Source organism: Lemur catta, chromosome 3, assembly GCF_020740605.2.
Source record: "Lemur catta isolate mLemCat1 chromosome 3, mLemCat1.pri, whole genome shotgun sequence".
Classification (NCBI taxonomy): domain Eukaryota; kingdom Metazoa; phylum Chordata; class Mammalia; order Primates; family Lemuridae; genus Lemur; species Lemur catta.
In genome coordinates, this window is record NC_059130.1 from 51,812,801 (window position 1) to 51,825,312 (window position 12,512).

Consider the following 12,512-nt stretch of genomic DNA (forward strand, 5'->3'; position numbering starts at 1 on the left):
AACTTATCCCCATATTCATCAAATTGTATACATTACATATGTACAGTTTTTTATATGTCAATCACACCTCAATGATTCAAAGAAAGAAAGAAAAAATGAAGCGACCAACCTATCAACCAACCAACCAACCAACCTTCCAAAGGAACAGAAGCATCTCACATGCCATGAACTGCAAAGGCATGAGAAAAGTTAGTAACAAGTAGGAAGAGTGTTAGCATTCTCAAAAGAAAGATACTACTCATAGTAGTTTACAACTTCTATCTTGCCAAGAAGACCTTAACTGTCATAGGAGGAAAAAAGAGGAAGAAATATGAAGATGGATCACAGGCCTAGGAAAGACCTTAAGTCATCAAATTTCTTCAGGTAACCTAAAAGTTATGATGCTTTTTACATTACATTGTTCTTGACATCACACCACAAAAACACAAAAACCCTTTTTATTAGGGTTTGAAATACTGAAATATTTAATTCAACTGTCTGTTCTAAGAACAATTTTACTACTAGACAATATGACCATATTTACAACTGTATCTAAATTAACTTCTCATTTTTTTCCACTAACATCAACTTCATCTCTGTTCATCTGTTTTGTTAGGTTGCCAGTATCAAAGATTTAAGGAAAAAATGTATGGGAGGGGACAAAAAAGTTCAAATGAGGAAATTCTATTCATTAACTTAATTTTCTATGAATTAAGAAAAGACTGCCATGATTCAACATTTCTCAGCTTATCAAATACCAGTGTCCATGGAGCAAACGGCTTGAGAACCACTAATTTAGTGTAAGGCTTAAAACAGCTATCTTCAGGAAATATGAAAGGTTCACAGTCAGAGAAAAATCTTCCATCAAAACCAGCTGCCTGGAATAGGAAATGTTGCTCCCTTATCTTAACCTCAACTGAGCACAATCATTAATGATAACATATCTTTTAAACTACGGTCTGTAATTGCTCATTATTATCAATCTTACCCAGCCAATCTAGTCATTTCACGCCCAGCCAAAACTATTCGACCCAGAGCTTGAGACATTCGCAAAAGCATTCTTCCACTTTGATAGTAATCCTTAAAAAGAAATAAGTATTAGTTTTTACTTATATTTCTAACATTACAAACTAGGCTTTCTTTATTTTTATTTTTAGATTTTCATTTTATCATAATTACTTTACCTCCAGAAGTTCTGAATGTGTACTCTTGAGATGTCGAGGATGAGATAAATCTAAGAAAGGACGACTGACAACTAGGTAACCAACTACAGTGGCAAGGTCTAAAACAAAACAGTTAAGATTTAAAATATTAATAATACTTCACTTTCCCCACAAATTTCATTGCATTGTGTATTTTAAAACATACTTACATTTGGCAATTATACTATCAATGAAGCCCATAGAGAACCGAAACAAAATGAAATTATGTAGGTGCTCAACCTGGCAGAAAACAAAAACAAAATATATAAATATTTTTCTATGTATAAAAAAATGAATCTATCATGAGGATAAAATGAACTATATAATTCATTTATTCAATAAATATTTACTGAGTGCCTATGATTTCTGATTACATTGTACATCATACTTCACTGGGCACAATGTTAATCGTAAAGTAGATGCCAAACATTTCACAAAACCATTTTTATGCAAACAGAATGGAAATTACATAAACAACTTTAACAAGGTTGTTTCTCTTGTGTGTAACAGTACAATGCTATTGTGTTCACAATATTGTCAGATACATATACGCCCAAACTGATCAACAAACAAAGCAAAAGAATAGAGGGATGAGCTAATTTGGGTGAAACACTAGCCTTGTGTCCAAACTGACATTCAATGTTTTGCTTTTGGTGGAGACACATGGTCTATGCTTTCTGTAAGAATTATAGTACACTCAATCTAAACTGAATGCTAAAGTAAATCAATGCCACACAACCCAACTCTATAGATTTAATGTAAGTATGCATTATCTCAAAATTACAAGCCCAAAATATTTTTTATTCTGGAGTTTTAGTGTTCTCAAACTGTCCATCTATCAGCTTATTCAAGGTCCTACATCATCTGGCATTGGGCTCTATTTTCAAGTTCATCTGCTTCTACTTTGCCCCTTCTTACTGAACTCCAGAAATAATGAGTTTCTCAAACATGCTCCTGTCCTAAGGCTTTCCTATTGTTGTTTCCTTTGTCAGGAATACTCTCTTTCTAGATATTTACATTTTGTGACTAACTCCTTTACTTCATGTGGTTTCTGACTGTCACCTCCTCAAGAAAGACCTTCTTAGCCATTCTGGATAAAACAACTAGGCAATAACCCATCATATCTATCCTTTTATTCTGCTTCATTTGTGGTTACAGAATTTATTACTACCTGAAATTATATAGAACATCCAGTTGTTTGTATACTTACTGTTTCCTCTACAAAAAATGTGGGCTTTCTGAATATAGGGTAGCTTATAACCTGCAAATAGACCAATGTCTGAAACATTTATTCAATGACTATCATGTGTCAGACACTGTGCTCAAGCTGGAGATCTAACAATGAATAGAACAGTAATGTCCCTGGGCTCATGGAATTTACATTCTAATCAAAAGATAATTATAGACTGCAATACAGTAGTCCCTCGGAATCCAAGGGGAATTGGTTTCAGGATCTCCCTCAGATACCAAAACCCACAGATGCTCAAGTCCCTGATACAAAATAGTATAGTATTTGCAAATAACCTAAGCACATCCTCTCACATACTTTAAATCATCTCTAGATTACTTATAATACCTAATACAATGTAAATGCTATGTAAATACTTGTTATACTAATAGTTGTATTGTTTACATAATAATAAGAACAAAAAGTCTGTACGTGTTAAATACAGACACAATTTTTTTTCCCAAATATTTTCAATCTGTGGATGGTTGAATCCACAAATCCAGAACCCACAGATATGGAGGGCTGACTGTATATGCTTTTAAGGAAATAGATGATTAAAACAGAAAGAAACTGTTAGAGGCCATTTTAACAAGCTAATCAGATGAAGGCAAAGCCTCAATAAAGTGTTAACTCTGGGCTAAAAATCTATAAAGGATGAGAATAAGCAAGCCATGTGAAAAGCAAGCTGAGGAACAGCAGCCCCCTGGAAAATTACCAAAAATGCATTTTATCAGTGAGTACTCTAAAAGTTGAGTCATGTTAAATATTGATGAGGCAAAAATCCAATTTCTGAAATAATTTAAAAACTTTTCCTTCTGCAACTATAGAGACAAAAAACAAAAAAGGTCAGCAAACTATGACCCACAGTCCGAATCCAGCCTGCTACTTGTTTTTGTACATTAAGTTTTATTAGAACATAGCCACATCCATTTATTTATCATTCATTTATGTATTATATATGGCTACTGTTGAGTAGCAGAGCTGAATAGTTTCAACAGAGACTGTATGGTCTGAAAAGCCTAAAATACATTACACTATCTAGCTCTTTACAGAAAGTTTGCTAACTCCTGCTCTACATAATAATCTTCACTGTATTTTCATGAATGCTACAGGAACAAATTCTTTCTGTGGGAATCACTAAATTTATCACTATATAAGACCTCTAAGCAAGCTCTGTGAAAACACACTGAAGATTATCTTAATACATCTATCCATTTTTATAAATGGGCAGTTTAATACATTGATATGATAGTTTTTAATCTCATTTTTATTGAAAATATAATGTAAAAATTACTTATACCTATTTTTAAAGATATCTTTAAGATATGCATATATATAAAAGGGATGTTTATATACATATGTTTATTTATATATATACCTTCTGGCATAGGACCAAAAAAAAATCTTTCTGTGAACACATGAGCCTCAAGTATGCTTTCTTACCAGTTTTCTGAAGACTGAGTAGATTGTCTGCTTTTCTCTTTTATTCCCATTGTAAAAGGCAATTTCTTCACTATTAAAGAAAATAATTCAGCAATTAATTTTAATGTTACATATGCCTGAAAAATAATTGAAATACAGTATTTAATGACTGAACTTTTGTATTTAAATGGGCACTTTGTGACTAAGAGCTTATCTGGTTTATCTGAAGCTATGGTCTATACTTGAGATCCTGCTCCTAGCTCAGCTGATGGGAGCACAGGAATATACACCTGACTGGATTATACACTGCACTGCAACCAATACCATATGTAGCCTGGCTGGGAAAGATACGTTGGGCTAATTCTCAGATATTTGAAATAAGATACAGAAGGAAGTTGTGGTGATATATACAAAGGGCTGGGATAGACATTATAGACTATAAGTTAAAGTATAGACCCAGACAGGAGGGAGAGGAAAAAACAACAGCTAGAAAAAGATGGGTAGTGATGCCTTAACATACAGCCTTTGAAAGAAAAGCAGGCTAAGGACTGATGGCTTCACAGTGCCAGCTCCTAGGAGGGAACCTTGGAACCCCACCACATCCTCACAGCAGCTCCCCTTTTCTTGAGCTGGCCTTAATGGGCATACAAGGCCCACAGGTATGTTGACTAGAAAAAAAGGGGCATTTTATAGATGAAGAAAAGTTCAGTGTAATCGAGCAAATCTGTGAAAGTCACACAGTCAGCAAGTCAAGAAGCTGAAATTATAACTTATATCTGATGCTAAAGTTTATAGTCTTTCTACTGTATGATGTAAACTTTCCCAGCTAAGTATCTCTTATAGCAGAGGAAAGCAAATGTTTACACAGAAGTCTAGAAGGTACAGTTCAAACAGCCTTCAATAAATACCCAATATGTCTTTAAAATCTCTTTTTTCCCTTAAAAATGTGAATTTCATACTCCACTTGAAAATGGACATATTTTTTCATGAAAACAAGGTACCTCCTCCTTCAACCTCTTCAAGTAAAATTAACTTTCCATAAAGATGCATCACATTTGTCATGGGTTTTGTGTTTTCCTTTACACAATGATACAGACCTCCAGGGTATAAGAATCCCACAAATCCACACCTATAATTACTTTTTTTTTTTTTTGAGACAGAGTCTCACTTTGTTGCCCAGGCTAGAGTGAGTGCCACGGCGTCAGCCTAGCTCACAGCAACCTCAAACTCCTGGGCTTAAGCGATCCTACTGCCTCAGCCTCCCGAGTAGCTGGGACTACAGGCATGCGCCACCATGCCCGGCTAATTTTTTTTCTATATATATTTTTAGTTGTCCAGATAATTTTTATTTCTATTTTTAGTAGACACGAGGTCTCGCTCAGGCTGGTCTCGAACTCTTGACCTTGAGCAATCCACCTACCTCGGCCTCCCAGAGGGCAAGGATTACAGGCGTGAGCCACCGCGCCTGGCCTATAATTACTTTTTAAAACTTCCTTCTACCTCCTCTCCATTGAAGAAGATGAGGTGAGGATTCTCCTTCTCCTGAACTGAATCATTTTATTTCTAATGAAAAATCTAAAAGGACAACACATCCTGGAATACTGATGGCTGCCTATCTGACATCTATTGTCTTCCATGTCCTTCTTCCTAAAAGAATCCCAATTTTCTTAGTTATCTATCCTTTTCTGTGTACCCTAATGCTTTAGGAATGGCCTCAACCCCATTCCTAGGGTATGGGTCCAAATTGGTCCTAAGCCCATCACTTTGCTGTGATGGCTATTAGGCATGAGTAAGTGATAATTCTGGCCAATGAGACGGGAAAGTCAGCTATGGGACTCCTGAGAAATGTTTCTTTGCTCTCTTAAAGAGACAACAGAAGATATGGCTCCTTTTTGTTTCTGGACCTTTTTGCAGGGGAGCGGGGCTAGTGAGATCTGGAACTGCTTTTGCCATCCTGTGATCAAAAGAATCAGCCTGAGGAAACGGGCAGCACACAAAGGAGGGGAGAGCCAAGAGAATATCAAAGAAGAGTGAGAGCACCGATCAGCTGTGTCTAGTGAACTGCTCTGTCTTTAGGGTTCTTATGGGAAGTAGGAAATGTCTTTATTGTTGAAGTCATGACTCATATTTTCTGTTTCTTGCAGTAAAAAGCATCCTAGCTGATATCATCTTTCATTTACTTGGCAAATCACCTCTCTACTTAACACTCTCTTCCTCTCCTGTCCCAGAGCACAAAAACCCACTTAAAACTGGTACCATTTCAAGCCTGGAGTGAGCTCAGGCCTGTAATCTCAGTGCTTTGGGAAGCAAGGCAGGAGGATCGCTTGAGGCCAGGTGTTCAAGAACAGCCTGGGCAACAGAGCGAGATCTCATCTTTACAGAAAATAAAAACAATTATCCAGTCACAGTGGCGCACACCTGTAGTCCCAGCTACTTGGGAGGCTGAGGTGGGAGGACTGCTTGAGCCCAGGAGATCAAGGTTGCAGTGAGCTATGATTGTACCACTGCACTCCAGCCTGGGGGACAGAGCAAGACTCTGCCTCTAAATAAATAAACAAATAAATAAAACTGATACCATTTTAGCAATCCAAGGACATAGGGGAAGAGAGAACTAATGTTAAAAGAGTAATTTCCTAAGTAATTTTGTAAATGCCTAGAGCGTATTAAATATTAGAACCCTTGAAGTGACTCAAAGTTGACAAATCAACTTGAGAAAATTTAGTACTTTCTCCACATCAAAAACTGAACTAGAAGCTTTATATACATTATTAAATGTAATCATTATAATAATTCTATATTATCTACCTATTATAAAGAAGAAAAGTGAGGCTGTGAATAATTTGCTAAAATCATATATAACTGATAAGAGGAAGAGGTAAATTTTGACACTAGTATGGCTAGCTCCAAAGTTCACTTTTTTTTTTCCTATTTTAGATTGTAAAACTATCTGGAAAATAGAGAAACAAGCACTGAAACAGTAATTCCATTAAGCATAACAGTCTTAAAAATATTTGTGGATAAATTAAGACAAAATTTTCTTTGAGGTACTGTAAGTATATTTGAATTTGAATTGTATGTTGACTATGTTTAAAGTGAAATTAACAGAAAATTAGTCAACAGAAGGTAATGAACAGGTGAATGAGGAATACTACCTGGTTAACACAAGAAAAACAGTTCAAACTATGGAGGATTACTACCTTGTAAAAGTAATATCCTTTATAATGTGTAGGTTCGAAACAAGCATATATGCATACTATTTCAATAACAGTGTTACCAGACTTTCTGGAGTCAAATAAATGACATCAATATCCACAAAAATGGATTTTTAGTACAGCTTTAATGCATTTCTCCTTACCTGTTTGTGATGAGCCGGGAATTAACATATCTATATTCTCCTTCATACTTTTGCTCTGTTATTGTCATCTTACCAATGGGTCTTCTAAGTCGAGTTAGGAATAGCCCAGAAACAACCAAGTAGGCCATCATGCTTGCTGGGCCCTATTATTATTGGGAGAGAAAGATACACAAACTTCTAGGATATCACAATAAATTCACTGGATGTGAACATGTACCATTTCTATAATTAACCCCAGTGACTGAAAGAAATTGCTCTTTTGGTTAATTTTTTTCCCCCTGGTTTCTTTTCTGAAAAAATACACACTAGCCTCTACACTTTTACTACTCATATACTTCTCCACCCACTGCAGCTCAACTCTCAGCATTCCTGCACTTGCTCACCTAAAAACTCCTAACTGCAGTTCTTACTTTGTGGCATCTAACACTCTTCTGTTGGATCTCTTCCTGATAACCTCTTAAGATTCCACAATAATTCTCAGACCTCTTTTTTGTCTTCTCTTTGAATGTTAATATTCTCTCAGGTTCCTTCCTTAGCTCTCTTCTCATCCCAAATTTATACCTCTAGTCCTATCACTCTCATGAACCCAAGATACTATTTCCAAGTAAGTACCACACATCTTCACCTTACTACTGTGGAGATGCCTCAAGTTCAATTCCCCAGACAAGCTCTATCTGCCTTTCCCTGCTTATGCATCTTTCTTCCAGCCACTGTTCCTTCTAACTTTGTAAGTGACCTCATCACCCACTGACCATCCCAACAGAGAAGCTTCAGGCTTACCTTTCTAAGCTCATCACAGGTTCTTCTCTCACTCCCCTATATATCCTATGCTCTGTCATACTAAAATGAATGTTACCTGAACATGCCATTCAGTGAGGCTATTCTTACGTTTGGGAAGCCTGACATAGCTAATGAACACCCATGTACCTCCCCAAAGTAGCTGAAATATCAATTCCTATTCCTCCAGGCACTAAATACTGAAATTTCTATTACTGGACATATCACACTGCATTATAATTGCTTGAATATCTACCCCTTTTCACCATATTGTAATTCCTCTTCAGCAGGAACCATGTCTTACTCATCTTTTTGTTCCTACAATCTAGCACAATGTATGAGGAATATAGTTATGTATTCAAGATATTTTTTAATTAAATCTGATCAATTCAATGCATTTCAACAACTACTATAAATATGGACCAAAGAGATAATTAAAATAGTTTCTACCTTTAAAAAATACAGAATCAGATAACAGGAAGACATGGAAACACATTTAAGTATTATAAAAATGTAGTAAGTACCCAAAAAATAATACAGCATAGAAACAAGAGGGATTGGACCTATTCCCTTGCTTACAGTAAAACAATCATTCTTATAAAAATGATTAAATCTGGATCACAAGATCGTAAAGAGGAAGATGGACAAAAAAATTCAAATTAAAAACTGCCTTCCCTGGTGTTTCAGAAAGCAACAAAAATCACTATATAAATTATTTGTTAACCAAATACAAGATGCATACACACATACATACACATACAACAACCACATTATTATACGATTGTGTTATAAGCGTATAACAACATTACATATTAAACAACTAAAGTTAGATTTCAATGAGAATACTCAAAGAAAATTTAAAGGTGATTCTTGCCATCACAAATATCAGACACTGGGTGATAAAGCTTATGGAATAGCCAACCATTTACTTTATTATAAAATATTCTTGAAACTGTTATACCCATTCTAAATGCACTTTTGATGTTTTAACATTCAAATTTTATATTAAAATGGCTTTCTCCAAATCTCTTTATAGACATTACTTTGCAACAATAAGTACGTGTATATTCAATGTTTAAGTACTTCTGGTTTTTAATGTCACAAAATTTTTCCAAGTATCTATCTTAAGAAAAATTAAAAAGCCAAATAAGTCCTTTTTAAATCTCTAGTAAAGTACTATTTTATAACCAGACTGTGTTAGATAGATGATGTGAAAACACATTATTTGGGATATATGAAAATTCTTATAGACCATTATTAAGCTATTCATGACACAGTATTATAAAAACTTAAAGATAAAATAAAAGTAGACTCACCTGAGCTCCAATTGCACTTGTTAACTTAAAGATATACAAAACTATGTCTAAAAAGGGCTGTAAAATAAATATTAGAATGCACAGAATTAAAACAAAAGAACTAGAATGATAGCTAATACAAAATATTAAATGCAAAAACATTTAATATATAATTATCAATATGTTTAGTTCCCACCATGTATAAGGAACTATAATAGTATGTAGGTCAATGAATATAAACAAGATAACAGCTTTTATCTCAAGAAACTTAAAATGGAGACAACCTGAACAACATCTACTATCAAGTCGGAAAAATCTTTACCACTTTCCATTAACTAAGATACCTCTACTGTGATAATTAACCATTACTAACTTAGTACTTGCTCAGTGTAATATAAAGACACTACATAAAATGACCTAAGTTGTAACCTCAAATCTTCTACCAACTTTTCTGGTTTCTATATATCTTCATCTGTGAAGTGAAATGCTCTTCCTGCTCTAATGTTGTCTGATTCTATTACTTTATCACATCATCTATATATTGAAATAAGTGAGCCTTTGAATCTAATTCTGTATATAAAACTCAAGCTTCTAAAACTAAAATATTAATGTACTGCTCCTCATACACAAAGACAACTGATACGCTATCAGTTGTATATATTTTGAAATGTTTTTCAAGAAGCTCAAATTGTGTTCATTCACTTTAAGACTACAGCCACCTCTTTCTAATATCTACATAATATTACTGGGATAGATGGCTTGGTTTACTAATTGACTTGTACTAAGATTGGTCCTTTTTTCTTGCCACATAAATTATCAAGAAGCTAGAGATACTTGTACAATTCAAGTACAGTTAAAGGTAACTAATTAATTTGATATTCTTCTCTGCTACAGAAGCATCAAGACTTAAATTACAGACTTGCTCAAGTGCTAAAATGCAAAAAATATATGATATCTATATAATTACATGAAAAGTTTTATACATACCCCACCCTGACCCCACATGCATGTACACACAGAGAAAACAAATTTTAAAGTATAGTAATGGCAGCAGAAAAGAGGGCTGGTTTGCTGAACTATTTGTAGTGTTAAGACTTCCTAGAGTTTGGGGTCAGCTAGCAAAGGCTTCTGGAGAGCTAAATAAAGAATAAAGTTCGGCATGAGTGAAAATGTATCTTAGTAGTGGGCATGAGAAGAGATGCTCTTGCCCACATATATCTTTTTTTTTAAGAACTGCTTATCCTCCCTCCATCCACAAGCAGGAACATTCCTGGTCTTACAATGTGACCCAGGCCCTTGTATATACTTTTTGTCCTAAGACTGAATATGTGGGTCAACTGTGTGACCAGAGGCAAAGGTGGTATTATCAGTCCAGTTTGAGACAAGCTTCTACCCCAGACCAAGGGCAGTCACGTGAATTAGAGTGAGAACTGGAGTTTCTCAGATGAAGAGGGCGGGCATGCTGGGTAGACATCCTGATAGGTGCCCACTGCATGTCCTACTCAATGCAGAAGGTAATGGCAAAGAAGATGGCTTCATGAGAAGACTATAGCAAAAGCTATAATACTGGTGGTGAGGTAAGATGAGTAACCCAAGTAAGAACTAAAATTAGCAGGAAAAAAGAAAACTAGTTAAGGCCAGTAAGAATTAAGACCTTAGGCAATATCCTGAGAAGAAGGGGAAAAACGGTAATTAGAAATTTGAAATAAACTTTTATCTTGTGAAATTTTTTTGACTACTACTTAAATGATCTATTAAAATTAGAGACACTGAAGCAGAGAAATGGGCAGAAAGGAAGTCCTGGTCTAGCGTTATAAATGTGGAATTAGAAACATAAATTGATAGTCAATCTCTAGCAACAGCTAGGAGGTACACAGGTCAAGAGATGAGAATTCAAATTTCTGTGGTTTTACTGTTATCAGCCTGCAAAATCCTTACAAGAATTTTTATATGACACTAAATTATCAGTTCTTGGCCAAAGCATCTCACAAAAATAATATAAGAAATCAAATAATTATAATTAAGACTATGACAATTCTAATTTTCTTATAAAAAGTACTAAATGTTTATATGCTACTGTTCTGTCCATCAAATCAATTCTATATAAATTTGCTTACAATCAAAATTCAACAAATTAAACAAATAATTTTAAAAAGTGGAGAAACTTACCTTACTAAGATTTGAATACAGATCAACTACACTGTTACAAAATTTTTCTACATCTTGTGTAAGCAGCTGGTCTGGATTAGCTATTCTGTTGTCCAGATTTCCCATTTTATAATATGTGAAAGCTCTAAAATTACAATAAGAAAATAATTTTAAAACAGGTTATTTTAAAAACAAAAGAAAAAAATTCACATTATACCACCTTGTGCAAATACATAGAAACAGAAAAGTCTGGAGCCAGAAGAGACTCTGCAGATTGTCCTAGTTTATTTTAGAGATAAGAAAGCAAGTCCAGAGAATGACGACTTGCCAAATTATGGAATAGCCAGGGCTAGGTTCCAAATAACTGAGAGATTGCTCCCAATATGCTTCTGTGCTTAAGAGCAGTTTTCTTGAAAAACATATACAATAAATAACAAAAATTTCTGTATCTCAGTTTCATAAATATTACTGTACAATTTAAATATTTTAAAAAATAGGTTATCACTTACTGAAGATACTCCTCATAGAGGTATTTAGTGAGCCTTACTCGGAAGCACAGTTTAAGCTCATTTAACCCATACTTCAAGAAGTTATTAACCAGAGAGATCTAAAATAAACAAACAAATATTATTGGTTTTGCTTTGTTTCTACTTAATAAATTATAATTTATTTCTCTATCATTTGCTGTGTCCCAAACCTATGATTTTTATAACTGATAGTCCAAATTGATAAAATTCAGTTCTGTTTTACTTTACTGGATTTAGCTAAACCAAATGCAATTGGCTTGAATTATCGTATGTCAAACTTTACTTGGAACTTTACGAAACACCAGTCTGCTGAATTTCAATCTTTCATTTCTACGTTGCTTATCTCAATTTTGTATTTTAAGAGGTCTAAAAACTATGTATGTCCATCCTTGAGCTTTATTAAACTATTAATAGATTTTCTGACATATTTTCAGTCTAATTGGATTTTATAACCAAGCTTCTCCTTTTTATCCCAAAATTTAGAACACTAAAATTCTTATAGTGCCAATAAAATAACAATAAGAACCAAGCTAAGAAAAATCACCTGTGTTTTAGACTAAACTATTTTTAATAAATTCA

The 12,512-nt window shown here is 34.4% G+C and overlaps 1 protein-coding gene across 2 annotated transcripts in view; it reads right to left on the reverse strand.

Annotated features, from left to right (window-relative positions):
• ABCD3 (ATP binding cassette subfamily D member 3) overlaps nt 1-12,512 on the reverse strand; it is a 79,522-nt gene that overhangs the window by 22,688 nt on the left and 44,322 nt on the right. For both annotated transcript variants that reach the window (XM_045547494.1, XM_045547495.1), the window contains exons 6-13: nt 11,916-12,013; nt 11,428-11,551; nt 9,280-9,336; nt 7,187-7,329; nt 3,853-3,922; nt 1,352-1,421; nt 1,164-1,261; nt 968-1,059 (exon numbers count right to left, since the gene is read on the reverse strand). In XM_045547494.1, coding sequence (XP_045403450.1) covers nt 968-1,059; nt 1,164-1,261; nt 1,352-1,421; nt 3,853-3,922; nt 7,187-7,329; nt 9,280-9,336; nt 11,428-11,551; nt 11,916-12,013 — 752 coding nt within the window. The remainder of the gene's footprint in view (nt 1-967; nt 1,060-1,163; nt 1,262-1,351; nt 1,422-3,852; nt 3,923-7,186; nt 7,330-9,279; nt 9,337-11,427; nt 11,552-11,915; nt 12,014-12,512) is intronic.